General features: G+C 34.9%; 5 protein-coding genes across 12 annotated transcripts; 3 read left to right on the plus strand and 2 right to left on the minus strand.

Annotated features, from left to right (window-relative positions):
• The first annotated feature begins 1,657 nt into the window (after positions 1 to 1,657).
• LOC120253430 (protein SHORT-ROOT 1) lies at positions 1,658 to 3,509 on the plus strand. The gene has a single exon (XM_039261781.1). It carries the CDS (start codon positions 1,775 to 1,777, stop codon positions 3,305 to 3,307), a length of 1,533 nt encoding a protein of 510 aa, XP_039117715.1. The 5' UTR covers positions 1,658 to 1,774; the 3' UTR covers positions 3,308 to 3,509.
• A 5,322-nt stretch (positions 3,510 to 8,831) lies between these two features.
• On the minus strand, positions 8,832 to 14,111 carry LOC120253428 (peptidyl-prolyl cis-trans isomerase CYP65). Of its 3 annotated transcripts, none has more exons than XM_039261777.1 (12): positions 13,802 to 14,111; positions 13,649 to 13,711; positions 13,466 to 13,569; positions 11,657 to 11,748; positions 11,469 to 11,558; positions 11,301 to 11,376; positions 10,846 to 11,219; positions 10,474 to 10,730; positions 10,118 to 10,406; positions 9,887 to 9,994; positions 9,602 to 9,809; positions 8,832 to 9,136 (listed from the first exon to the last, which is right to left on the minus strand). In XM_039261777.1, the coding sequence occupies exons 1-11, from the start codon at positions 13,927 to 13,929 to the stop codon at positions 9,615 to 9,617; spliced, it is 1,776 nt and encodes a 591-aa protein (XP_039117711.1). In that variant the 5' UTR covers positions 13,930 to 14,111; the 3' UTR covers positions 8,832 to 9,136; positions 9,602 to 9,614. The 3 variants fall into 3 exon arrangements, with proteins under 3 accessions (XP_039117711.1, XP_039117713.1, XP_039117710.1); XM_039261779.1 differs by lacking the exon at positions 8,832 to 9,136 and adding an exon at positions 9,144 to 9,268; XM_039261776.1 differs by lacking the exon at positions 8,832 to 9,136 and having other exon boundaries at positions 9,499 to 9,809.
• A 1,186-nt stretch (positions 14,112 to 15,297) lies between these two features.
• LOC120253429 lies at positions 15,298 to 18,159 on the plus strand. Its single transcript, XM_039261780.1, has 6 exons — positions 15,298 to 15,565; positions 16,646 to 16,790; positions 16,875 to 16,945; positions 17,024 to 17,227; positions 17,396 to 17,448; positions 17,850 to 18,159. Exons 1-5 carry the CDS (start codon positions 15,353 to 15,355, stop codon positions 17,405 to 17,407), a joined length of 645 nt encoding a protein of 214 aa, XP_039117714.1. The 5' UTR covers positions 15,298 to 15,352; the 3' UTR covers positions 17,408 to 17,448; positions 17,850 to 18,159.
• Positions 18,160 to 18,853: 694 nt separating this feature from the next.
• Positions 18,854 to 22,723, plus strand: LOC120253426 (pentatricopeptide repeat-containing protein At2g16880-like). 4 transcript variants are annotated; one of them, XM_039261772.1, is made up of 4 exons: positions 18,854 to 21,414; positions 22,132 to 22,366; positions 22,450 to 22,569; positions 22,651 to 22,723. In XM_039261772.1, exon 1 carries the CDS (start codon positions 18,896 to 18,898, stop codon positions 21,284 to 21,286), a length of 2,391 nt encoding a protein of 796 aa, XP_039117706.1. In that variant the 5' UTR covers positions 18,854 to 18,895; the 3' UTR covers positions 21,287 to 21,414; positions 22,132 to 22,366; positions 22,450 to 22,569; positions 22,651 to 22,723. The 4 variants fall into 4 exon arrangements, with proteins under 4 accessions (XP_039117706.1, XP_039117708.1, XP_039117709.1 ...); XM_039261774.1 differs by having other exon boundaries at positions 22,186 to 22,366; XM_039261775.1 differs by having other exon boundaries at positions 22,235 to 22,366.
• A 253-nt stretch (positions 22,724 to 22,976) lies between these two features.
• LOC120253407 (BTB/POZ domain-containing protein At3g49900) lies at positions 22,977 to 26,735 on the minus strand. Of its 3 annotated transcripts, none has more exons than XM_039261749.1 (4): positions 26,468 to 26,735; positions 26,309 to 26,378; positions 24,316 to 24,810; positions 22,977 to 23,713 (listed from the first exon to the last, which is right to left on the minus strand). In XM_039261749.1, exons 1-4 carry the CDS (start codon positions 26,662 to 26,664, stop codon positions 23,093 to 23,095), a joined length of 1,383 nt encoding a protein of 460 aa, XP_039117683.1. In that variant the 5' UTR covers positions 26,665 to 26,735; the 3' UTR covers positions 22,977 to 23,092. The 3 variants fall into 3 exon arrangements, with proteins under 3 accessions (XP_039117683.1, XP_039117682.1, XP_039117681.1); XM_039261748.1 differs by having other exon boundaries at positions 22,977 to 23,710; positions 24,316 to 24,816; XM_039261747.1 differs by having other exon boundaries at positions 24,316 to 24,816.
• Between the last annotated feature and the right edge of the window lie 1,068 nt (positions 26,736 to 27,803).

Genomic DNA, 27,803 nt, shown 5'->3' on the forward strand with positions numbered 1-27,803 from the left:
TGTTATCATAGATTAAAAGCTTTAATTTAAGAAAGTATCATTTATTATTATATTAGTGTTATTTATATACTTGCTTATGTGTAGTTGAAATTATAAGGAAAATATAAGCGTGTAAAGCTTATTATATATATATATATATATATATATATATATATATATATATATATATATATATATATTATGCCTTGAAAGGGTACTCCAAAGAATAATAATATTTTGAGACCCTACAGATAATTAGACCTATTTAGAAGTATATATAGATAAATAAAATTATATAATTGTACTTAGACAATTTTCTCTTGGTTTTACTGTCTATTCTTAATATAATACATCAAGCTAATTTCTTCACATATGCTCAATTTTTCCTGTTCCCAATCAATAAAATTTGTATGCATGTGTTATTTTATTATCATTTTATTTTTAATTCTCTAAAACATAATTTTAAATGTATTTTTGTTCCAATAGGTCCGGTAAACCACACTCATTTTAATCAATATTGTGACTCAATATACTGGACAAGCCACTCAACTTACAATTGTGAGAAAACCTCTCAGTTGATGAGAAATAGTTATTTTCCTTCTACTGAGAAACAAAATAGTTATACAACATATATTCCAGTGTACATAGAATTTTATATTATATATTTGAAATTATTATTAATTTTAAGCTCTTAACTCTATTTCAACACACATTTATATTTTATATTTTTATATTTACAAATATTTAATCTATGCAATCGAATATAATAATTAAAAAAAAAATCTCCTATGTATAGAATGTTTATGTCTTTGTCGAAGAGTTGAATTCAAATTTCAGCTCACTCAGAGTAAGGGCACACAGATGACTTGAGGTGTTGACTCCTCACTTATGCACCCCTTGATGTGGTTTGTCTGTTTTATTTATATAAATATAAAAGTTGTCTTGAACATTTTAAAAGTTTAGAAACAAAATTGAATGCTTTAAGAAATTATAAAGAAAATTTTTTTACTTAACTTTATTATTATTATTATTATTATCTATACATACTATTAAAGTAGATGTATACTCTACTCCGAGAGCATTTCAAAAAATAATTTTAATTTTTTTTAATAACATTTAAGTTTTTATTTATATTACTTATAATAGTAATAATTAAAAAATATTAATTACACCTAATTATTTATGTAATAAATGTCCATATGATCTTTGAAATCCAAGGTATAAAATAATTTTTATGGTAGGAGTTGTTTAATTATATTATTTTATATATGATATTATCACAAAATTTCTCACAAAATTAAAATCTCCAATGTGAAGCCAGGGAAAATGCCTAGTTATTATTATGACAAATATGCAACAAATGCTACATCTAAGAAAAGTCAGGAACAAGCATAAGAATAAAGTGTAAACGCAAGTTTAATAATCAAACAACCTACACAAAAGACTCATACTAATAGGCCGAGAGGTTATTTTTTATTATTATTATTATTATTATTATTATTATTATTATTAGGGTATGAAAGGCATACCCTAAAAAAAATAAAAATAAAAATAAAATAACAATAATTAAAAAAAAAATATATATACTCAACTTACTACAAAAACACTAACCCACAAAGTTAAAAACCCACCCCTTCCCTTCCCCCTTCTCTCCCCAATCCAAACCCCTTCCCTTCCCTTCCCTCCAATCCCCATTCTCTATTCCCCCATCCCCCTTCTCTCTCTCTCTCTCTCTCTCTCTCTCTCTCTCTCTCTGTCTCTCCCTATCCCTCCCTCCCAATGCTTACATATTAACATGGACACACTATTCAGACTAGTAAGCCTCCAATCCTCCTCCTCCTCCGACCACCACCACCATCATCACCACCACCACAATCACCACCACCCTCAATCCTCCTCCTTCACCTCCAACAGTCACAGCTCCCTCTCTTCCAAACCCCCTTCTCATCATTACTACAATCTTGACCCTGATCAAGAATGCTGCAACACTCCTCACCCTTCCTCTCTTTTCATGGATGAAGACTTCTCCTCCTCCTCTTCCTCCAAACACCTCCTCCCTTCCTCCTCCTCCACTCCTCCTCCTCCTCCTCCTCCTATCCCTCCTCCTCCTCCTTCCCATCTCCTCTTCGACCCTTCTTCCGACTTCTCCTCTCTCCATCTCGACCCCACTTCCACTCCTCGCTGGTCTACCGACCTTCTCTTAGACTGCGCCCGTTCTATCTCCTCCCGTGACACCACTCGTCTCCAACAGCACATGTGGATGCTCAACGAGCTTTCTTCTCCTTATGGTGATGTCGAACAAAAACTCTCTTCATACTTTCTCCAAGCCCTTTTCTCTCGTCTCACCTCTTCCGGCCCTCGCACTCTCCGCACTCTCTGCTCCGCTTCCGACAAGACCTCATCTTTCGACTCCACTCGCCGCACTCTCCTCCGTTTCCAAGAACTCAGTCCTTGGTCCACTTTCGGCCATGTCGCTGCTAATGGAGCTATTCTTGAATCCTTTCTTGATTCCCAGCGTCTCCATATTCTTGATCTCAGTTCTACTTTTTGCACTCAATGGCCAACCTTGCTTGAAGCTCTCGCCACCCGCTCCGCCGATGACGCTCCACATCTCTCCATCACCACCGTCGCTCCTTCCGCTTCCCAACGGGTCATGCGTGAGGTCGGCGCGAGGATGGAGAAGTTCGCTAGACTCATGGGCGTGCCTTTCCGGTTCAACGCTGTTCACCACTCCGGTGATCTCTCCACACTTGACTTCTCTTCTCTTGGAGTTGATTCCGGTGATACTCTGGCCATCAATTGTGTTAACTCTTTGCATGGTGTTTCTCCGGCCGGTCACCGGCGTGAGCTTTTTGTGTCCATGCTTCGTGGTCTTAATCCTAGGATTGTTACCGTCGTTGAAGAAGAAGCTGAGCTTGACGTTGATGATGATGATGAAGGGTTCTTGAGAGGGTTTAGAGAAGCTCTGAGGTTTTTCGGTGCTTATTTTGATTCATTAGAAGAGAGTTTTCCGAGGGCCAGCAATGAGAGGTTGGCGTTGGAGAGGGCGGCGGGGAGGGCGGTGGTGGACTTGGTGGCGTGTCCGGCGGTGGAGTCGTCGGAGAGGAGAGAAACAGCAGCGGGGTGGTCAAGAAAGCTACATGCAGCTGGGTTCACTCCGGTGAACTTCAGTGATGACGTGGCAGATGATGTGAGAGCGTTACTAAGAAGGTATAAAGAAGGATGGTCACTCCGGTCATCGGAGGAGGTGTCCGGCGCCGGCGCCGGGCTGTTTTTGGGTTGGAAAGAGCAGCCGATGGTGTGGGCTAGTGCTTGGAAGTTGAGCTAGTGGCGGGGAATGGCACGTGCGAAGAAGCGGGAACCGTGGCGGTTTTTTGAATACTCACACGTGGGAACTAAAGTTAAGTGGATGAAAGTAGTATAAAAACCAAAACAGTGTTTGAAGTTTGAACTTTGAAGTTTGAACTTTGAACTCCTTTGTTGGAGAATATACTCTCATGATGAAGAACCACCCTTTAATTCTCTGTTTATTTTTATTTTTATTTTTATTATTATTATTTTTATAGAAAAAGAGGGTTAGGTGGAAGGAAGAGATGAAAGAAGGGGGGGTCGTTATCTAAGAGAGAATCTTAGGATTGAGTGATGTTGGAATCTAAGAAAGGTGGTGGAGGGGGTGTGGTGGAGGAGGAGGTGGAGGGGTCTAGAGAGAAGGGAAGGAACTTTTTAGGGAAAAAATGAGGACCAAAAAAAGGAGGGAAAGAGGGGGTCATGGTGGTGGTGGTGGTGGTGGTAGTGGGAGCTGCTTTTTAGGGGTCTGAATATTGAAAGAGTGTTCTTTTTAATGTATTGTTTTTTGGTTCTTTGATGAGATGTAAGTGATGATGTTTTAGGACCAAGAGAGGGACATCCATGCATGCCTTTGCCTTTGCCTTTGCCTTTCTGCTTTCCTTTTGCTTTTCCTCTCTTTCTCTCACTTTCACTCTTGCATTGCTTTTAGGGTTGTTAAACAAGAAAGTTTTATGCTTTTTATGAAAGAGAGAAAGGTCAAGTATAATGTTACTGTACTATATATATATATATGTTTTTTTTCCCATAGAACCTTCATTTTTTTATAATTATTAAAATAATTTTATATAAAATTTAATCACCAATATTATTTTGAAAATATCACATCAAGCTATGTTATCATTAAAAAAAAAAAAATGAGTTGGCATTTTAGAAATATTAAATTATCGGCTTTAGTTTTTATTTTTCATTAACATCCGTCTCTTTTTTTCCAATAGAACCTCCATTTTTTTAATAATTATCAAAATAATTCTATATAAAATTTAATTATAAAAAAATGAGTTGGCATTTTAGAAATATTAAATTATCAGCTTTAGTTTTTATTTTTCATTAACACCCGTCTCTTTTTTTTCCAATAGAACCTCCATTTTTTTATAATTATCAAAATAATTCTATATAAAATTTAATCACCAATATGGGTTTTAAAATATCACATCAAGCTATGTCATCATAAAAAAAAATGAGTTGGCATTTTAGAAATATTAAATTATCGGCTTTAGTTTTTATTTTTCATTAACACCTGGCTCTTTTTTTCCAATAGAACCTCCATTTTTTTATAATTATCAAAATAATTCTATATAAAATTTAATCACTAATATGGGTTTTAAAATATCACATCAAGCAATGTCATCATTAAAAAAATGAGTTGGCATTTTAGAAATATTAAATTATCGGCTTTAGTTTTTATTTTTCATTAACCCGTCTCTTTTAAAAATTCGCATAAATGATCTATTTTTTATTTTTAAACTTTTTAAAAAATTTATTTTTTTTGACCGTATTTATTTTAAAAAATATTATTATTTTCTTTGTTTTTAAGCCATTTTAAAAAATTGTTATTATTATTAACATAATTAATTTGTAAATAATTGAAATTTTTAAATATTAAAAGTTTTTATTTTTTTATTATTTAAATAGTAATTATATTGAAAATATTATTATTTATTATTATTGTTGTTATTATTATTTTGTTTAAACAAAATAATCCATCACTTTTAAAACCCAAAATTAAAAATATATGGTGTGCCATGTATGCCATTTTTAATTAAAACCCAAAATTTATTATAATAATAATAAAAATATATAGTTTTTTTTAAATAATAATAACTTAAAAATGGTTTAAAATCTAAAAATAGCTCATTAATTTATTTTTTTTTAAGGAGAAGGGTATGCATGAAAAAAATTAAAATAATAATATTTTAAATGATGATGATATGATTTGATGTGATGTTTTTAAACCCATAAATTTTAAATGAGGTCATTTAATAATTATATAAAAAAATATTATATTAGAAAAAAACCTATATATATATATATATAAGAAAAGGTATTCTCTGGACGTCCGTGGTTAATAGCAAAGTGTGTTTTTGTTTTTTTTTGTTTTTTTATCTCCTGTGTAAGTGTTGGCAGGAATATAGTTCAACGGTTGTGATTTGTTTAATTACTATGTAAAAAATTAACGGTTAATGCATTCCATATTTTACTGAGCACTATTTTTATAAGTATAGTAATCAAAATACTGTTTAGTCCACTTTTTTACTATACACTATTTATAATTACAATAATAACTGTTCATTCATTCATGCCAATGACCAAATGGTCTATTGGTATACGGGTCGCTGATAGAGCTCTTCACCAAATGGTGAGAGTTCAATTCTGGACTAAGGGCACATTTCTAGGAGATGTGAGGGTGGTTGTGTGCGGATGGTCCCAGCGCCCATGTGTGCGCGAGCCCCACCCCCACTTGCTCCACCGAGGCTTGTGCGCCCCTAACGGTTTAGCAGGGCTTTCGGACTATCTGTTCCTCTAGTAAAAAAAAAAAACTATTCACTCATACTCAAAAACTGTTGGATTAGATCCAAAGTCCAAATCAACATCCATAAATTAATATCTAATGAACGTTTGGAGAAGATCTGCCCTCTCTCCATATATATATATGTTTTGGTGTGTGTATATTAGTATATATATTGAATGTATACATGATGGGGGTGGAAGTTGGTGGAAGGGTGAGTAAGGGATGAGCCACGCATGGATTGGTTGGGTTAGGTCATGGAAGTGGACATGGTTTTATAATGGAGGTTTGGTTAGGAGGGAGTGATGGTTTTTATTATTAGTGTTTAAAATTAGGTATGGTGATTAGGGTTGGTAACAACAACTAGTTGCCTTAATGTGATTTGATTGAGGTAGAGAATTTTAACATTATATTTATGTGGAATTTTTTTTAAAAAAATAACTAAAATATTTTCTGATAATATAATATTAATTAATTAATTAATTAACATGGATAAAAAAACCCACCGGAAGTAATTGGGGTTGGTTTCAAATTAAAATCTTTCTGTATACAAAAAAAATCATTCGCTACAATAGGTCTACTTACCAACGGCCTTTGGGTCAATTAGTATTAGATCCCTTACGTAGAGTATTCATTTCAGGGAGGACCCGGGATTGAACCTTATGTCCTACGCAAGATGAGGGCACGTGGATCAGCGTTGAGCCTTGCTCCCCACACGTGCACGTCCTTGAGATTCTGGTGCTTGTCGCCTTTCTCAAAAATCTACTGTTTTTAAAGATTGTCAATATTTCATTCAGGATTTTAAGTTTGTGGCACCTAAAAAACCAATGGGTCATAGAACTTAAAAAATTTTTGCAAGAAATGGAAAATTAAAAGGAAATTCATTAATCTTGTTTATTTCATAAAAAAATTTAAAATATTAATAAAGTACATTATCAATAAAGTGAGGATCTAGAGCATTGGTGCTAATACACCTTTTAGTTTTAATAATGCCTTAAAATTTTTAATCATGTAGATGTCACTTTGGATATCAATTAAACAAACAAACAAATAAATAAATTATTAATATAATATTAATGCTATTCTCCTCATACTTGCCATCTAACTTTATTTATAATTATTTATGGAAAAGAAAACTTCTCTAAAATATTTTACTGAGATGTAATATAATGTACAAATATTTCTAAAATTCTCTCTTTTGTCAACTAAAATATCTTGAAATTTTGTTAAAAAAAAGTCTTCTTTTCATTTTTTTATTATTCATTTTTAAATTCATATGAAATATAATATTTATACTAAAATATTTTCTATTTTTCAAAAAAAAAAAAAAAACCTTATGGAAAACCTTACAGATTAAATACAAATCTCTCTCATGATCAACCACATATAATTATCATTATAAGTCAAAAGAACAAAAATAAAAGACCTTTATCTCCTATTCCTACCAATGTATATTTGCCTAGAGTTCTATTAAAATACAGTGATTTAGTACTCACATAACCATATTTTTTAGTCACCACCAACAATTTATTCTTTCTTTTTTTTTTTGTCAAAACCTCATCATTAATATACAAATAACTTTATGAAATTAAACTTTTTTTAGTCTAGCTGTAACTTTATTTATAAATATATATACATGTATAGAAAAATATCATATTCAATTGATAATCTATATTTGGCGGTTGACTTGAACTTAACGTGATTTAACTAGCTACCAAACTAGTCTTTGCCTTTTTTTTTTCATTCGCAAAGGCAATAATGCATTGAAAAACATTCATGCATTTTTGGTGGTTAGTGATATAAATAATAATGATAATGAAGTGGATTTGATGTAAATGTACTATTTAATGAAATCATATAAAAAAGTAAATGGTGTGCCTTGGGGGACATTCTCTTTAACAATTTAATGTTCTCTTTGTTTACATTGTTGTCATATAGTTAGAGGCATGTCCATTCCCTGTTTCGTTAATTTTGGGGGCTAATTTATATGGTCTATTTCTCCCTCTGTTTTTGGAAATATTTTTATTTATTTATTTATTTTAAACATTAAATTTATTTTCTCAGTTTTTAGTATTTAAACAAATCAAAATTATTTATCATACATATATATTGAAAGTTTAATTCAAGCAAAGTTAAATCTTACTCTTCTTTGTAAACATTGATTAGCTTCTTTCCCTCGCTTTGATATTTTTATATTTCAAAATTTTTTAAATTAATTTGAATTTTATAAATAACAGAAAATAGCTCAAAGTTATTTATATTTTTTTAAAAGACGGGTCAATTTCATCTTCTAGCACTTATATTTTGATTTTTCTTATTTATATTAATAATAATTTTATATACAAATAAAGATATTCGTAAGTAATTTACACGTATCAAGAGTCAATGTAAGCAATTTTAATTTTATGTAACTTTCAATTAAAGTATAAGATAGAAGATAAGGGTGAAAATATTGAAGTCAAGATATGACGATAATTTAATGATATATTAATATATGACGAAAAGCTTGGCTGATTATATAAAAAGACATCCTTTAAAGAAAGAAAGTAACAACATTCATTTATTCAATTGTTGAAAGAAGTTAATTGTTACTTAATTCAAAGACTTTACCCTTAAGTTTTTTTTTTTATTTTTTTTATTTTTTATTTTTATATTAATGAGCCACACATTAGCAACATGCGTGAACTTTATAAGATATATATACCACATACCCTCACTTTGCACGGTAAGAACTCAATTTATACCTGTACACAAGACACGGTGCACGCTCTAAAAACTCAATCTTTGATCTTTACTTGTACACAAGACCCGATGCCCATAGACTAAGTCGTCTGGTTGGTTTAAAGTAATTTTCTTTAAAAACTCATTTATGTTAAAATTTTCATAATATTTTCAAAAAGAAAAAAAAGAAAAAAGAAAAAAAGAAATGGCTGTTTCTTACATATGAAAAGTAGCATAATTTTGCCACCCTTTTATTAGGCTTTTATTGAGCTTCATATTAAGAATATGATTGAACTTCATTCTCACATTAGACAAAACAACCTTCAAAAAATTTTCAATTAACACCCAACAAACTTAAAACACTTCCACTTTACATTTCCTATACTTTCAAAGAGTGAAGACATTTCAGGAAGTAAAGTTCCGCTTGGGAGTTTCAGCCATGCATTGTGTGAAATACATTCCCTTGGCGGCTCCAAAACAGACTTAAAACAACTTTTCAGTTCCTCTTTTGATTGAATGCTTACTTTTTCAGGTTTTGGTTCCTCTTTTCATTGGAAGTCACTTTTCAGAGTTCCATCATCCCTAAGACATTAACATGTTTTCAATGCAATGCCAACTCTTACAAAGAAAAGCTGCTGAAACATCAGAGATTTACAACCCATAGTGTCCCCCACTTCCCAGTTTTAGGCTTTGGCCTTTTTCCTTTTCCTTTCACTGTTCATAAGCAGGAAAGTCATGTTGTTTGATGTTGTTTGGCTTCTTGTAAGTATAGTTACAAATCTAGAGATTGCTTGCTCTGTTTGGTTCAAGCTATACCTCATTGTAGTTGAAAAAATTCACCCTATGATTTTTATTGCCATATCTAACAAACAGCTAAAAAATTGTGAGCTTATAGAGTGTAATTCCAAATATCATGTGTAAGATTTTGATTGCACAAACAAATCAGGGAAAGAAAAGGTCAGCTCTTGGTAAATTTAAATTACTTCTCATACTTTACAGTCATGTCTAATTAAAGCAGGAACATGTATCATTTTTGTATCATCATACCTGTTTTAACTCTTTACCAGCCTGAAAAGTCTTTATATTCTACATTGGAAACGTCGGTTTTTCTCTTCTTGCTGTCTTGACCTTGACCATTTACGGTTGTCATCTCAGTTCCGTTGCTCCTTGCTTTAAGATACTTACCTACTCCACCAACGGAGATTGAACCACTTGCTCCCGTGCCTGGATTGCTATACCAAGAGCCCACCTTATCCTAAAATGAGTTACAACTAGGTCATTTATAGTTAGCTTTTAACTCTAAGGAATGGAAATGGTGAGCAAGAGTGTTACATCATCACTGTTAACTACTTTCTTCTCTTCTTCTGCCTTCTCTTCCTCTTCGTCTGGTTCCGTGTATGGGTTCACAAAGACTTTACAGTTTAGTATCTTGATTTCCTCCTGAGAACAAAAAAAAAAAAACATTTACAAAAGTGACAACTGAAGTAATTCAGAGAAGTTTGTAGCATCTGCAATAGTGTATTTGTGTTGCATGAAGCAGTAATAGATTATGATTTTACTTACCAATGGCCGGTCATCATCATCTACAGGAACCTTTTCCATAGCTGCAAGGGCTGTTAAACCACCAACAACTACACCGAATACTGTATGCTTGTTGTTGAGATGATTTGCAGACTTGTATAAGATGAAAAATTGGGAGCCATTGGTATGAGGCCCACTATTTGCCATACTCACAATACCCCTCCCTGAATGTGTCAATTTGGAATTCAGCTCATCCTTGAAAGGTTTACCCCAAATAGACTCACCGCCTTTGCCAGTTCCGGTGGGATCACCACCTTGGATCATGAAGTTCCTACATAGCATGTATCACAACAAGTCAAGATAACTATGAGTTGAAAGGCAGTATGTTTCAATCATACCTTATACTTCTATGGAAAGCCACTCCATCATAATAGCCACGTTCACAAAGAGTAATGAAGTTTTCACATGTCCGAGGGGTAATATCACAATGTAGCTCTAAGTTCAAGTCTCCATGTGATGTGTGCAACTGAACATAGCCTTTCTTCTTTGGATTCTTTTCAACTTTGACATATTCATATTCATTTGTTGTGACAGGATCATAAGCGGTAGATGTGAAAGAGCGTGAAGCAGCCCCTGTAGTATAACGACTTTTTACCTGAAAATTTTTCCAACAACTTTTAATGTGAAAGAACGCTAAAGTGCAAGTTAAATAAGTAATAAGAAAATCAAGAGTGGGGAGTGGCAGGATAGCATAAGTATTGGCAGCTTACAAGTTTTGCATTTACAGGTGTCCGTTCACCGGCCATATGCATGGCAATCCTAGCTGCGGTTTTATCACTTGATGCTGCCTTGGCTGCTGCTGCAGATCTACCATAAACAGAGGCAGAAGCAGCATCTACTATACTGAAAGATTGGCCGGGTTTTTCCTTTTCGTTTCCATTTGACTTTGAATCCTCTTTGATGCGAGATCTTGCAGCAAGAATTGCAGTAAGTGCAGCAGCTCGTTCCTTTTGTGCTTTGCTACCACCACCTCCATGTAATGCTGCTTCCTTTGCCTTCTCAGTTCCAAGCTCTTGTAACATTTGCTTTAGATCACCAGATATATTTATGTTGTATGATGGATCTTCGTTCATTTTCCTCAAATCTGAAAAGGGAATGAAAATTGCCTCATAATCAGGAGAAAATGCAGTGAATTTCTCAGGATAAGCCCAATTCAGATTCTCACCTTCATCATCAAGTTTCAGACTATTTTTCACATGATCAAAATCCAAAAGAACTTTGGCATCAAGTGCATTGGGGTTCTGGATGAGCAACAACAGCACAAGAAAGTTACAAAATTGGCTAAATTAACAATACCAGCATTAAAGAAAAGATGAGTTTTTTAATCACCCACCTGAATGGTTATCAAGTCATCTTTAGTGAATGGTTCATCGGTCAAAAGTTCTCTCCAGTTCTTTGTTTTTAGGTTTAATTCTTTGATTGCCTGCATAATGAATATAACAGGAAAGGGAAGGATCTTGAGCAGCTGAAACAAAGATGTGTGCGATGGTCAAATGCATGGTACTTGTAGATGCAATATACCTCATAACAGAACACATTCCCTGTAGTCTTTACAGCAACAATGTGTGTAAATTCTGTAAAGACTTTGTTTAGGACAGGGCAGTGGAACTCACCTGCAGCAAAAGCATAAACAAGCATAAGAATAGAATCATTGTGTATGCAGTAACTCAAATTGCATCCTTTGCAATGAAAGCAACTTAATGGAAGAATGATTCAAAATTAGAGAAATAATAGACATCATCTTAACTATCTGAGGCACAGAATAACAAGGTAAAAAACAGGCTGCAAGGAATATAGTAGTCTGAGAACAAACCACTATAAAATCATCTTTCTATTTGGTTTAGTTTCAGCGTTCTGTAGGATTGTGATGATTAGATCTTAGTAAGATCGCCTCGATTGTTTCTTTGATAACTTATAAATGGTTTTAAATATAATTGACAGTAAAAGGGGCCTAACATAAATCAGAGCGGATAAATAAAGCACCATCTCCCCACATGATGATGCGCAATGCACCCAAAGAATTGGAAGATCTATATTAGAGTGAAACAGTCATATTTGAAAGAAGTCATGATTTATTTGCTATTGAAATTTCATCAAATGCAAAATCCTTAATCATGTTGAGTCCATCTCAATATAACTTATATACTCAGATGCATAACCTTGACATTTGTATCAGAATCCAATTCTTTCATTCTCACTTTGTCCATGGCTATTAAAACAGCTCAAGAGAAGTCTAACATCACATGTACACTAGGAAAACAAGTCCTCCCTATAGTCAGAAAAATACGCATCTTCTATAGGAATTCTATTCTCCGGTAATTACAATGCCACCTACAATATCTTCCTCAATGTTATTGATAATAATGCAGGGTCTGTTCTGATTCACCAAACTTCTTTCAAACATATCAAACATGCACACAAACAGCCCTTTAAGGAACTCTTGGGATGATAATTTTCATAATTTGACACCAAGTCATTTGGATCACAATTAGTAACAAGGCATGAGTTCAAATCAACAGATAGCAATATAGATGCAAAACTCAACAAAGGAGAAATATATAATCTTGGCCTTTAATAGCCAATTGTTGATATTTTTTAATATGAATTGTGAGAAAAGAAACATATCACGATTTGGCTTCACCCAGAATATATCAACTTCTCATGACATTTATAAAATTACAAACCAATCAACCTTCAGAGACAAATGCCTCTGCAATTAGACCAAAAAAGAATGAGTTATCAGGAATTATGCTAAAAAATTAAGTAAATTTAAACTTCAGAAGATAATACAACTGTTCTTCCAATTCTCTGTTATTAATTTCTATCAATAGTACCAATCTTCTCTTAAATTTACTCATAATATTGGCAAATGAATTTTGAATTATATAGGATTGCTGGAGATCTTACAGATTGTGAAAACAGAACCAAAGATTGAATAAGCAAAACATATTCTTATATAATCACAATCTAAACTGGATCACCACTGAAGAAAAATAAATGAAAGTCATGAGCTAAATTACGAAAGTTCACTAAACTACAAGCAACACAAAACATTACTTGAAATCAAGTTGCAGGTAATAACATCATTATAATAAATTCAACAATCAAATATCAACCAGGTAATCACAAGTATAAAGAGAAAACAATAATGCCTAAACTCAATCACCGCATTTCCAAAGGCATCATAAGCTACAGCCAATAGCACAAATCATACACTCAACCTCAGCAATGGAAGAGGAACTATCACTAGATAATAGTAGCATTGCTATATATATATATATATATATATATATATATATATATATATATATATATATTATGACTTATTACCATCAGAATTCTTATGGAAAATGAGGGGAATAAGATCCTCTTGCTTAAAAGGAGCGCCAGTAACTGGATGCTTTCCAAATTTTTTAATATAGGGGATTATACTCCTGCAAAAAAAATCTCCAAGTTAAACACAATTCCTCCAAAAATTCACTCAAAAATCAATTTTTTCCGCAACTAACTGACATTAAATCGAAGACACTTCCATCAGCCGTGCACACCGGATCCTCGAACGGAACGAAAGTAAGCCTAAAAATCAAGCAACAAATTCAACAATTAAAAGAAAAAAAGAAAAATTTAGAGCAAATCATCAGAATTTCTAGGGTTTCTGAGGCGTACGAGCAGCAGTAGAAGGGGAGACGCTTGAAGGGGACGGAGGAGTCCTTGGGTTTGGCGCCACCCCACTCGGTTGCCCACTCCGTCTTCGTGATGAACATCCGGTCCTTACTGTGCTGCTTCTTCCCCATTGCTGCGTGCTGGAGCTCAAGAGATCACCAACGGCGATTGAAAGCTTTGATCTGAAGATAGGGTTTCTACTTTTCTTCAAACCCTAGAGCTCTTCTCTTCTCTTCGGTTGCGACTTCTCTCCGTCGACCGCCGGAGCGAAAGGTATGAAAGTGGTAACGGGTCGGGTTGTGAATCCGAATAGAGAGATACTCCGAAATCCGAATCCGAATATGGGGAAATTATATAAACACCCCCAGAAAGAATATAATTGTTCTAAACCCCAAAAAGTTATTCCTATTTGCCAACTTTTTAAAAATTTATTTTATTTTATTTTATAAAAATCGGAGAGTCTTAAATATAAGAATAAAAATGAAAACATTACTTTCATATGTATATATATATATATCTATATATCTAAAGAGAAAAAGAATTGATAATATAATAAAATTTTTAAATAACTTAATTAAAATAAAATATAATTGCACAGTTAGTTTATAATTTAAAGTTGTAACCAATGATTTTTTTTTTTATACCTATTTTCACTAAATACTTTTGCTTAGAGTGTTAATATCTTTACTAAGAAAGCGGATTTAAGCCTTAGCTCATGTAGAGTTAGGCTATTAGGTTAAATTATCACAAGCTATATTTTAAAAAAAAACATTTAAAACTGTGCACATACGGTGGTTCTAATTTTTTTAATTATAATAAATATATAGAAAGAATTTTTTATGTAATGTTATAGAGAGAAATACACATTCATATATTCTTAATCTGAAATAACTAAGGTGAAATTTTTTTTTTCTTAAGGTACTTTCGAAAGTAAATTTAGTGGAGACATAATAGGGGCTCAGTAGCTCGGGAGGATTAGAAGACACGATTACTGAACCACGCGATGTGGGGAGTTCAAATCCTTTCTCATCCACAACTGCCCAGTATGAATGTTGAGTTATGTAATTAATGTATTTACTTATTTGTATATATATATATATATATATATATATATATATATATATTTTACAACATTTGTAAGTTTTGTTAAAAGATAAAAAAAAAATTTCATGGTTGTAGTAGTGAAAAAGACTGAAAATTCAATTAGAAATATATTTTAGCTTTTTTCCGTGTTTGTCCAATCATTTTTTTTTTATTAATAAAGCTGTGGTTTATCCACATTATTAAAAAAAAAATATACTAGCTAATTTGGGTTGCAAATAAGCTCAATGTATGTCATTTAACAATAAATTGAGTAATGCTGCTCATACTATGCATATTAAATACATTAATAATATATAATATACCTGTAAGTATATAATGCAAATCCTCAATTCTACAGGGTTGTATACGCAAAATTTAAGTCATAAAATTTTCAGAATTAGAGGGGCAAAATTGAAAGACGGCCCCCGCTTTTCTCATTGGCAAAAAGAGCTCGTCGGGTGAAGCTCGGAGATGGGCGGTGACGGCGGCGGCAGCAGCGGGGAGGAAGACGGAGACGCTAGTTGGAGGGCGGCCATTGATTCCGTCGCCGCTTTAGATTTTGGCTCCTCGGCTTCTAAGCCTCCGGCGAAGTCTCAGAAAAACTCAACTGATTCAGTCCAGGACGATTCTTTAGAGGAACAAAATCAGAGCAGAGGTTCCGGTCTCAAGCTCTATCAAATTAAGGTAACTTTGTTATTCTCTATGTGCTTTGATTTGGATTTAGTGGAAACGTAGGTGTGTTATGAGTGTTTGGATCGAGGGACAATGGAAGAAATGGGAAGAAAACATGTAGGAAATTTGTTGTTTTTAAATTGTGTTTTTTTAATCAAGAAATGAATTTTAGGAAATAAAAGTTTGTTTTTCTTATATTTTTTCATTCCAATTGTTCTTATTCTCAAGGTTTCCAATGTTTTTGCTGATCACTTGTAGGCGAACTACTTGTAATTATTGTTTAGTGATTTGCATTTGTGCCTTAGGTGAGTCATGCTGGTTTGGATTTGACAGGAAAACAGAAAATTAAAGAAGAAAGCAAGTAGAATGATTGATTTTTTTTTTTTCTTGTGTTTGTTGAATGAAGAAATGAATTTGATTGAAAAAATGTTTCTTTGTCATCCTGTTTTTTACTCATTCCAAGAATGTATGCTGTTTCAAGTGTTTTGGTGATCGCATATAGGTGAAATACTTGCAACTATTGTTAATTGATTTGAATTTGTTGCACTGCTCACTGGTTTTGGTTTTCTTTTGGAGAACCAATTATTCTGCTTTTTCCTGTAAATTTTCCATAGATCTTTGTGACTTCATGACTTCTGAATTTGTCAATATGTCTGTAAAATCATGGGCTAAAAACACTGGGGAGTTGGTGATTTTTGGGATCTATATGAATTGATGGAATTAAAGATTTTAGTGATCATCTTTGAGGAGTTTGTTTGCAAATATTCATATAGTTCATATACTGATTTCTAAATGAAATGGTATTTACTGACTAATTCTTTTGGAGTTATGGTTTAGGCAGTCTAATAAAGTGAATAAGAATTTGTTACTAACAGTGAAGATTTTAAGGGTTTAAAATTGTAAATGCAAGGGTCATTGATTTCTTGGAGATAATGTAATGTACAACTATGTTCTCAGAGGAAGACAATAAATTGTATGTTTCTTGTCAAAGCCAAGTGAATTTCATTAGATATTTTACTAATTATTGAGGCATTATCTATTCTTAAATACTATCACCACATTACTTTAGACTACTATACGACAAAATGGCAGGCACAGAAGCTTTTGGATGAGGTCCTGGAGAAAAGTCTTGAGATTGTGAGAAGCACTATACCTGCAGGCAGTGAAAATTCTGAATCAAATGGGGGGATTCGATTATTTAGACGCGCACCTCCTGGTGTAATTCTTGATGGATTTGGTGTGTTTTTTTAATAACCTTCACAAACTGCCCACTGAATTTCTGACTTCAAACAATGTATTCAAGTCTGATATCTGGTGTCAGATGCACATCAGCAGCAGCAGAAGAGACCAAGAATAATTCCAGGAGAGGAAGTCAATGAGAATTCAAAGAAGGCACAACTTTGGACCTTTCTACTTTTTTCAGATTTTGACTTTTTAAAGTACCTTATCCAAATGCATTTGTGGATGCAGTTTAAGTGTAGACTTCAGTCTGTTGTTGTTGATGGGACGAACATAATGGCTGCTGCAAGAGATGCATGCCAAAGATCCCTGGCAAGATTTGAAGCTAGAGAAGCTGCTGCAAAGGAAGCACTAAAGAGAGAAGAAGAATGGATCGCAAAGCTGAAAAAGATACGAGGAGAGAGATGGCTTCCTTCGCTTGCCAGAGAGATGCAGGTTAGTTTTCAAGAGGTCTAGTTGCTATTGTTCATTAGTTAATGCACCATCAAGGAACAATTCCTATCAATTTAGAATGGCTTTTGGCTTTCATTAGCTATTGATCAATCTGCATATTAAAAAGTTCTCAGAGATATACTTATTCATGTCGTTTCTCTAAAATTGCAGGGTGGAACATGAAATACTGAAAAACAGATATCTGCTACCCACTATTTCAGTAGGTTGGTAACTTAACAACTCAATATTACTTGGTTGAAATTGGATGCCAACTCAAATTCTTGCAAGCAATTCTTTACAATAATTACATATATTTGACCCTAGTACATGCAGAGAACCTTGTCGGATAAAGTAATCACGTATAGCTGATCTGGTAGCAGAGATATATACTAAATTATTATTCACTCCTAGATATTTCACAGATATACGTCAGGTACACTCTTAGATGTTTTTATAAAATGGATTGAAAGAATTACCAAATCAATCATGCATTCACATCCCACCTTTCATTCTTGCTTCAATTAACAGGATTCCTCCATTGCCAAACTTAGCCTGGAGAACTCTTTATCACTCTAGCTGTTCTTATTATCTTTGACTCTCTTTGTTGCTCTTCTTGGTATTGCAGTGAATGGAGTCCTTGGTGACCATGGTGAAGAAGCTAGGAACCTTCACAGCCACTATTTGGGCACTGCATGAAAGGAGATGTACCATAGTCTTTGACACTGCAAGGTCCGTTGTCTGTTCATTGATCTCTTGTTTCTTGGTAGGCTTCTTGGTTCTTCAGCAGGCGACCACACTCTGGGCTTGAAACCTTGAAATCTTCTGTTTTCTATCTGTGATTGACTGGTTGCTGGATTATCTGATGAATAAACAGTGTTTACCTTCATTTGTACTTAATGCTAATATCTTATAAATGAATTCATTGCCTTTCAAAATGTAATATGGGAAATCTCTTTATTAGAGTTTAGATAAAAAGTGATTTTCATAATTGCATTCATATATCACTGCAAAGCAGCATAATTCCATTTATACCCTTGCATTGCTTTGCAATTGTGCTTGCATGTATGCCCTTGTATTTATAATTTTTTACATTTATAATCCTCTGTTGGAAGGTTTTAGAAGGGTTTATATGTATGTATATATATATATATATATAATTACATAATTTAATGTAATATATTTATTCAGCACCAAAAACTTATAGTCTAGTGGTACTTGGTCTCATTGTGAAAAATGAGCGTGAGGTAATAAAAAAATCTCGAGTTTAGAAACAATAATGATAACGGTTTGTTGGTTGTGGGTGCTGGTTCACAGTTCAAACTCCTCGTCCTTATCTGACGGATGAAATATTTTTATGAGCTTTTACGTGTAACTCCACGATGTTTATTAATTTTTTCTTTTAGTCTTAAAAAGAAAATTTTCTAAATTGTGTCAAGGGAAAAAGTAGATTAAGCTTTTAGTTAAAATAAAATACTTTTTAATAAATATTATTAAACTGAGAAAGAAGTCCAAATTTTTCCCCCTCAAATTAACAATCTCAATTAAGAAAATCAAATTTGCAAAGACACCCCTGTAAAAACCTTTATGACGAAACCCAAAAAAATCATACACTATCAAGAGTCACAACTCCGCGCCGCACTTCGTCGTCCCCAAACGTCTTCCACTCCATCAATGGCGATGATGCCTCCTCCTCCGGCGCCGGCGCCGGCGCCACCCGACTCCTCCACCACCGACCTGATCACCACCATCACCTCCATCCTCCTCTCCTCCCAATCCCCCTCCTGTCCCTCTCTCTCCGAATCCCTCTCCCCTTATCTCCCCCGTCTCTCCCATTCTCTCATCCCTCTCATTATCTCTGCCGCCGCTTCCTCCCCCTCCCTCACCTCGCCGGCACCCCTCCTCTCCTTCTACCACCTCTCCAAACCCCTCCACCCCTCGCCGGCGCTCCTTCTCCCCTCCCTCCTCTCCCTTCTCCCCTCCCTCGTCCGTTTCCACAAGTTCTCCGACGTCAAATCCCTCCTCCTCTCCTTCATCCCCTCCGATCGCAACCTCCTCCTACATCGCCACCTCCTCCGCCCTCCTCGCCGCCCTTCCCGCGCCCTCCTCGACACCGCCATCTCCTCCTATATCACAGCTGGCTTTCCCCACCTCGCCGCGCAGCTCTTCCACTCCATGCGCCGCCTCCGACTCCGCCCTTCTCTTCTCACCTCCCACTCCCTCCTCCGTTCATTATCACTCCCCCCTTCCTCCCCCTCCCTCCCTCTTCTCCTCTTCTCCGACCTCCTCTCCCTTGGCGTCACCCCCACCACCACCACCTTCAACATCCTCGCCCACAGCCTCGTCTCCCGCTCCCTTCTCTTCGAGGCCCTTGCCCTAATCCCCAAAATGTCCGGCTTTGACCTCTCACCAGACACCATCACCTTCAACACCATCCTTGACGGCTTCTGCAAGAAGGGCATGCTCAAGGAGGCGAGGGACCTGCTTGCCGACATGAAATCTCGCGGCCTCACCCCTGATCGCTCCACCTACAACACTCTCATCTCCGGCTACTGCCGTCTTGGCTGGATCAAGGAAGCGACCGCTGCCATTGAGCTCATGACTCGGAGCAACTTCCTCCCTGACGTTCGCACCTACAACATGCTTGTCGCCGGGCTCTGCCGGGAGGGACAATTGGATGAAGCTCTCCGGTTGAAGTCCGAGATGGAGAAACTCCAGGTATTGCCTGACATTGTTACTTACAATACTTTGATCAATGGATGTTTTCATTGTGATTGTGGGAGTAAAGCTGGGAACTTGCTTGAGGAGATGAAAGAGAAGGGAATGAAACTGAGTTTGATCACTCATAATATTATGGTTAAGGGGCTCTGTAAGGATGGTAGGATGGATGATGCTGTTGAACATTTGAGGAGGATGGAGGAGGAGGAAATAGCTCCGGATCTTGTCACTTATAATACTCTGATCAGTGCTAGTTGTAAGGTTGGGGAGATGAGTAGAGCTTTTGAATTGATGGATGAAATGGTTGGGAGAGGACTCAAGATGGATACTTTCACTTTGAATACTGTTCTGCTTAATTTGTGCAAGGAGAAGCGGTTCGGGGAAGCCTTGGACTTGCTAAGGAGTCCACCGAAGCGTGGTTTTGTGCCCGATGAGGTTAGCTATGGGACTGTCATTGCTGCTTTTTTCAAAGAGGATGATGTAGACCAAGCGATGGAGCTTTGGGATGAGTTGAAGAGCAAGAAGATATTGCCGAATGTGGCGACTTATAATACCATGATTAATGGACTTGGTAGACATGGAAAGATGAAGGAAGCTATCAAAATGTTGAATGAGCTTGTGGGTAGAGGATTGGTTCCGGATGAGACGACTTATAATACGCTCATTCATGCTTATTGTAGACAAGGGGATTTGGAGAAAGCATTCCAGTTTCATAATAAGATGGTTGAGAATTCATTCAAGCCAGATGTTGTCACATGTAATATACTTATGTATGGGTTGTGCAATCATGGTATGGTGGAGAAGGCTCTGAAGCTCTTTGAGACATGGATGTCCAAAGGGAAGAAGGTTGATGTGATAACATACAACACTTTAATGCAAGGGTTGTGCAAAGAGGGGAAGATAGATATTGCTTTGGAGCTTTTTACTGACATGGAGAGAAAGGAATTGGTTCCTGATGTTTTCACCTACAATGTGATCTTTCGTGGTCTTTTTGAATCAGGAAGATTAGAAGAAGCACAAAATATGTTGTCCGAGTTGGTTGAAGCTGGAAAATTGCCTGAGCAATTCGTCATCCCTTTGCCAGGACAAACTTCATCATCAGATAATGTAACTGATACAAAAGAAGCTACCACGCTTGATGATGTGCATAAAGAGGATACCGAGGCAAACCCCTCGACCATCTATTGTCAAAATATTAATGAACTATGCAGCAATGGACAATTCAAAGAAGCTAAACATGTTTTGGATGAAATGGTACAGAAGGGTTTAACTATTAGTAGGTCTACCTACATAACATTGATGGATGGGTTTATCAAGAGACAAAAGAGATTGACTAAAGCAGCTTAGTGAATGGACTATCAAGGATGTTCCAAATCACAAAGGCATTTACCAGATTTATTTAGATATTTATAGACTGAAATTAAGTGGGCAGCTACCTCATTCTCAGAACTTCTTCAAGTGAAAGGATAAACTGGGTACGCTTACAAATACCCATATTCAACATCTTTTCATTCTTTTTTGAAGTTCTTTCATGTGGTTGTCAAATAATTTTGAGGATTTTTATAATTACTTCACATTAGAAACTTGTTTTTGAAACGATCATCACTTTGTCTGATTCGTCATATGCCTATATAATGTGATCGAGCCTTGTAAAATCATCCTTTAATATATTGTAATGCTATGAACTTTTCCCAATACACTAGAGTTACATGAATATGAATCCCCAACATAGTTATTGATGGCCGGCATGTAACTCAAAGTAATCCTTTTGTGTTGCCAACGACTTTCGGGTCTATTGATACACGGGTCGCCGATAGAGCTCTCACCGAGTGGTGAGAGTTTGATTCTCGACTGAGGGCACATTTCTGGGAGTTGTGAATAGTGATTGTGTACGAGTAGTTCTAGCGCCCACGTGAGCGCGGCCTCGTCCCCACTTGTTTCACCGAGGCTTGTGCACGTCCCTGGGTCTCTAGTGGGTTCGCCCCGCTCCTCTTCCAAAAAAAAAAAAAATCCTTTTGTGTTATGAATTCTCAAGTTTCATATTCTCATGCAGTCATGCTACTTGACTTGTTTTAATCACCCTTCTCTTCCTCATTTAAGTTGTTTGAAGGATTGTTTTTAAGGATTCATGTGGGTTGGAACTTGTATCCATCCAAAGTAAATAAAGTTCTCATTGCTAAAATATAAAATAGGATACCTGACCATCTATGTGAGACTTGATGTGAGGCTATGAAGTTTGGTATCAGGAACCAAACAGCTGTTGACTTGGAATTTCTTCTTGCCCAACAACCTCAGTGCCTTATCAAAGATGGTGGCAAAAGAATAGGAAGCACCCTAAATTTGTAGAGAGGAATTCCCAATAATCTTGGGATGAACATTGTTGAATGGTAATGTTTGTCTTATTTCAGTATAAGACTGCTGCATCAGGTATGTTTTTTCCATGTTTTTCTTTTATTCTTATGTTTATCTTTTTTTTTTTTATGTAAAATAAAATTATGCAAAAATTACAGGAGGGCGAAAGCTTGTTGTTCTTGCTTCAGTGTAATGAAACTAGATATCAAGTTCATTCTTTACTAGTGGACAAGCAACTGCAGATGGAGTGGATTTTTTCTTTCTTACTGAATTGATGAGTAAGGCTTATGTTTATAATAAACATCCTGTTTATTCCAAACTAATTTTTTATATTAATTTTCATTTATTATCTTGGTTAGATGCTAAACGAGAGTGGAGTTTTACCTTCCCACAGATGTGCAATAATTGATTTTTAAAGCAGTCAATTTGTCAATTTAACATGCAACAAAGTTAAGACTTTATATTCAAATTAAGATTCCACCTTTTTCAATTTGTCAACAGAGTTTATGAATAATTTTCCTCTTTGTCAAACTTATTTCAAGTAGAAAACACTTTGATCAATTGATTTAAGTCATTTTTGTTCAGTCATGAATAAAAATAACTTCCAATTCCTATTCACCAACACAAACAACAACAACAACAAAAACAAACCAAAAACACAACCACTAAAAACATCTTGAAACAATTCACAAACACACCTAACAAAGTCATAAAACCAATAAACAACCTCACAAGTCCCACCTAAAAAAAAAACAGTCTCCATTCTACACACTGAATTATTTAAAAAAAAATATTAAAATGTCAAGAAAAAGAGCTATTCCTCCTATGCCCACCACCACCTCTCTCCAAAACCACAACCATCTCTTCACCACCCTTACAACTCCATCTCCGGCCATCCTCCTCCCTTCCCAACACCGGCCGGAAAACTTTCCTTAATCCATACAACAACCTTCTTCCTAATCCATTCCCATTCCTCTCCCTCCTTTTCCACCCTCTCTCCGGCGACCCAACCACCACCTCCTCCTCCTCATATCTCAAAATACTAAAACTCTCCGACCTCTCCTCCGGCCATCTCAATCTCCGTCTAAGTCCAGCCAACTCACGCTCCAAACTCTCCAAACGAAAGCTAGTATCCTCCATTGACTTCTTGATGTTGGCCGCTTGCCGGAGAGCAGCGTCACGCTTTAGTATCTCTCCAAGACTCATATTCATGTTGGTTTTATTAGGAGAATTAATGTGTTTCCGGTGACACAAGGCTTGCCGTGTGTAAAGCTGATCAATGAGCATGGCTTGGACGATGAACCGGAGTGGCATGTTTGGGTTCTGAACCAGGTCAAGAAGGTGGCTGTGTGAGAGCTTGGTGCAGTCCACTATGTTGCATATTCTGTTCTTCTCTTCTTCTGATAGCTTTGCATTGTGCTTCTAATAATTAATCACATTAATTAATTAACTAACATGTATTAGTGGGAACCTTTGCTTGTTTGATAAAATACTAAAGTACAAAAACGACCTTGTGATTTTTTATTTTTATAAAAATATAAATAGAAGTTTTTTTATTTTTATTTCAAGTGTGTGGGTTTTTAGATTTATTAAAAGGAAAAAAACGGTTACTAAACCATTAACAATGTTAAATGGGCAAAATCATCTTTTTATTTAAAAATCAATCTAGATGTTGTAAATATATATATAATTTAAATTTATTAATTTTTCTCAAAATTTCAATAAAAATAATAAAACTTAAATCCAAAATTAAATAAATTTATGTTAAAAAACCATAATATTTTTATACCACGTGACAATTTTTTTTTAAAAAAAATAGATGATTTTACATCTAAAAAAATCTAACACCGATTTTTCTTGTTTTTGCAAATATGAAAAATCTCATATAATCATAAAAAATTCTCTATTTTTTTTTAAAATTAATCCAAAACCACAATTTTTTTTTTCCAATACTAAATATATACTTATTCATAATGGAATGGCATAAGTAGTAATTTTGCGGAATAACATGGGCGAGAAGATACCTGGAGGTAATGATTCACGATTCTATATAAGACGTCGTGACTCTGAGAAACCCTCGCGCGCATCGTCCCCGCGATTGAAAGGAGCTCCTCTGCCTTCAAACCCACCAAACCCTCGATCCAAATCCCATCTCCTCCTCCGCCGCCGCCGCCTTCTTCCGATGCCAGCGCCTCCACGCATCTCCCGGCGATCGCCACCGCCGCCGCATTGGGGATCATCTCCAAGCACGACCGGAGCACGATCCCCAAGCTCTCCGATCCCCCGGCCAGCTCCTCATTAAGGTAGGTCTCCGTTATCCCCACCAAACCCTCCATCTCTAGACACTCAGCTCCGATCCTGATGCTGGCGATGTTTAAAGGGGTTAGGACGACATCAGAGCCGTAGAAGAAGGCTGCGATCTCGGCGAAGGTTGCCGCCGTCACTGGTAACGGCGGCGCGATGATGACGTCGGAGGATCCCGTCAGCCGCCGTTTGAGGTAACAACTGCTTGATATGATCTGATCCTGATCAAATATAAAATTCTCTTAAAATTTTTTGTTTTTATGAATTTGAAGTCTTGAATGGTTTGTGTGTGTGTGTTTTTTTTCCAATGGATTTTTTATAATTATTTTTTTTCCAGTAATTATTTGTCCTTGCTATTGTTGTATTTTGCTGAAAGATTTTTTTAATAATCAGTAATTATGAGAAAAATAGTAGTTTTAACTCTTTAGAATCATAAAATAGAGATATTTTATAAAAAAAATTTAGAAGTTATCATAACTAGTTCACTCCCGTATTTATTTGTTTTTTAATAATTTTTTAAATAAAAGACACTTGTCTTTTATTAATAAAAAAAATGGTAAAACTAAATTCTACAATGGTCTTAGAATTATGAATGAAGATTTTTTTTTTTATATAATTGGCTGTTAGGATTAAAACCATTAAAATTTAAGTCAACGTTGGTCTTCAGCTCTTAACTATTTAAATATTGACTTTGCTCTTTAATATTTAAGAAATATTTATTTTACTTATAATTTTTTTTTTTATAAAAAATTACTTTAGTTCTCTCATTCAATTTTATTGTTTGTGAGTGAGAAATGAATACAAAGTCACAGCTCAGATGGTTTATCAAGTTGTGCCGATTAATTGTCATGACATTCTTAGGTATTATTTGACCAAAATAAAGAAACAAAAACTAACATTTTTATAGGTTAACATAAAACCAGTGGTCCCTAGTATTGTTTCTATTTCTGTACCAGTTCTTATTTCTGTTACTGTCTTTTTTTTTTTTCTATCAAATCCATAATTTATTTTGTTTACAAAAAAAATATTGCTGTAAATTTTAAGGACGATTAATAACTTTACTACTTAATATTTATTTGTTTTTGCTGTACAATCGCTAGAAAATATTTACTTTATAATCTTTAAAATAATATATACTCTAAATTTTTTTCAGAGGAGTGAATTTGAGTTCTAGAACATCTATGGAGAAAAGGAGGAATGCAGAGAAACTTGTGTAACATATACAAGGAGTTTTTTGGGGTATAATTGGCTAGACAGCTCTTGATACTCCTAAATTCTAATTTCATAGGTTTGATTTGCAGTAATTTTTTTTATTGATAAGCCACTGCCATAGATCTGCAGTAGTTTGATTTGACTCTATAAAAATATAAATTAAAATTATTAAATAGAACATTGAGAAAAAAAAAAAAATGAAGTTGCAGTGAATCTCTACAAATGCATTCTAAAATTTGAGAAATTTGAAACAGAAAAGATAATTGAGATGGATGTAAATGGTGAAATTGATAGATTCTTTCTTCTAATGCATATGACTTATCTACTTTCCAAATAAGTAAACTGATAGATATTGACATACTTCAAATAAAATAGTTGAATTTTCAATTTCCACTCCACCTTGGGAAGAAAAGTAATTAAGTCAAAATATGATGTTTAGAAATTTTATTTACTGTAGTTACCTTCGAAATAGAGTAAAATTAGTTCAGATTTGAAGCTCACCTTGTGTAGATGGAAACTTTGGTCATGTACTTGTATGACTGCATCAGGCTTGCATCCTGTGGCCTGAGACCTTCACCAAATCAAAGAGAAACATCTCAATAATGAAGGAAGTTGTTCATTCACTCACATATTTGATAACAAGAGCTTGATCATACATACCATGCTTCAACTCTGCTCTGGAGTGAAGCAAGAGGTGGGGGTGAAGAGGATTCCGGGGGACTAGGTGTGATTGTTGGAGATGGGGTGATACAAGGTGAGTACTTGAATCCATCTTGTTCTTCACCTTCTCCTTCTTCATCTTCTTGTTCTTCTTCATAGATAGTATCCACCACTCCCAACTCTGGCCAACCTCTCATTCTTCTTCTTTCTGGTCGTTGTCCTTCACTCTTCTAATGAAGAGCACACCTTTCAAACCCTTTTGCTGCAACCCCTGCAATGGCATTAAGGTTTGTGGGGGATGTTAAATGGTTAGAACATTAAATGCTTGCATGTGAAGGATCATAAATATACACCCTCCCTTGCATCTCCTTTCTTATATCTTTGAAATTATCTTGTAGATCTTATTTTATTTATTACTTAATATGTTTGATCAGCATTAGAACTTTCATATTTATTATGTCATGGTACAAATGCAACCAATCTAATTGTATTGGAGATCTATTCCAGGTCTGGTGGTCTCTTCTTCCTTAATTAGTGCCCATCTTTAATGAAGATGGAACCAAACCAGATCCATGTCTCAAAGGCCAAATCTCTAGAGTATCAGTGTCTGATCAACTTCCATGGTACGATGTTGCAAAATGGAATTCTTGCCCCTGATTTTCGCTGGCTTGTGTCTTGTGATGCAGATAACCGGGTATGTCCTCTGTCAAGTTATGTCTGGAAAATATGCTTATTTTTATTATCAGGAACTGGTATTAACTTAAAATGAAAAATTGATAAAGGTTTTAAGTTTTTAAGTAATAAAATGACTTGGTGGACCTGCTAACTGGACCTACATACACAAGCCAGGCTAATTGTTAGGTCCCCAACCCAACTGAGAATGGGAAGAGAACCGAAACATTTAAGAGTAGTAGTTCTCAAGCAATCTTTTTGTGGGTTTTGTTTCTGCATTTTTCATTATTGAATTAATCTTGAATAACTGCTGATTTTACTGTGCTTTTAATTGATAATTATGAGTAGGTGATGTTTCCAATTTTTCTTCAAAACTGAAATTATTATCTGTGATATTTCAAAATTAATTTGGGACAAAAGTAGAAATTTTTTTTTTCTTTTTTATTTTAGTATTTTTATTATTGTTATTATTGATTGCTAATAAAGTAACAGCCATGTAGGGGCTGGGGCAGTACATGACTTAGGTTTATATGTGAGGATATGTGACCAAATGGTTTAAATTTGAAAATTTATGTTTGAATGTAGGAGGTGGATTTTAAGTTCAAACTCAGGAATTTTTTATAAATGTTGAACAAACATCCTTCATGATTTTTTTAACTATAAA

This window comes from Dioscorea cayenensis, unplaced genomic scaffold, assembly GCF_009730915.1.
Source record: "Dioscorea cayenensis subsp. rotundata cultivar TDr96_F1 unplaced genomic scaffold, TDr96_F1_v2_PseudoChromosome.rev07_lg8_w22 25.fasta BLBR01000075.1, whole genome shotgun sequence".
NCBI lineage: Eukaryota > Viridiplantae > Streptophyta > Magnoliopsida > Dioscoreales > Dioscoreaceae > Dioscorea > Dioscorea cayenensis.

Bases quoted from the DNA above. Each gene is read 5' to 3' on its own strand.
- LOC120253430 (XM_039261781.1), top strand. From the start codon at position 1,775: ATGGACACACTATTCAGACTAGTAAGCCTCCAATCCTCCTCCTCCTCC.
- LOC120253428 (XM_039261777.1), bottom strand. From the start codon at position 13,929: ATGGGGAAGAAGCAGCACAGTAAGGACCGGATGTTCATCACGAAGACG. The intron at 9,995-10,117 runs GTAAGTAAAATC...TTTTGTTCTCAG, and splicing joins ATGATGATGACCGGCCATTG to GAGGAAATCAAGATACTAAA. The intron at 9,810-9,886 runs GTAACACTCTTG...AACTCATTTTAG, and splicing joins AAGTAGTTAACAGTGATGAT to GATAAGGTGGGCTCTTGGTA.
- LOC120253429 (XM_039261780.1), top strand. From the start codon at position 15,353: ATGGGCGGTGACGGCGGCGGCAGCAGCGGGGAGGAAGACGGAGACGCT. The intron at 15,566-16,645 runs GTAACTTTGTTA...ACAAAATGGCAG, and splicing joins TCAAGCTCTATCAAATTAAG to GCACAGAAGCTTTTGGATGA. The intron at 16,791-16,874 runs GTGTGTTTTTTT...ATCTGGTGTCAG, and splicing joins TGTAATTCTTGATGGATTTG to ATGCACATCAGCAGCAGCAG.
- LOC120253426 (XM_039261772.1), top strand. From the start codon at position 18,896: ATGGCGATGATGCCTCCTCCTCCGGCGCCGGCGCCGGCGCCACCCGAC.
- LOC120253407 (XM_039261747.1), bottom strand. From the start codon at position 26,664: ATGAGAGGTTGGCCAGAGTTGGGAGTGGTGGATACTATCTATGAAGAA. The intron at 26,379-26,467 runs GTATGTATGATC...GATTTGGTGAAG, and splicing joins CAGAGCAGAGTTGAAGCATG to GTCTCAGGCCACAGGATGCA. The intron at 23,714-24,315 runs GTATCTTCTCGC...ATTAATTATTAG, and splicing joins TCGTGAATCATTACCTCCAG to AAGCACAATGCAAAGCTATC.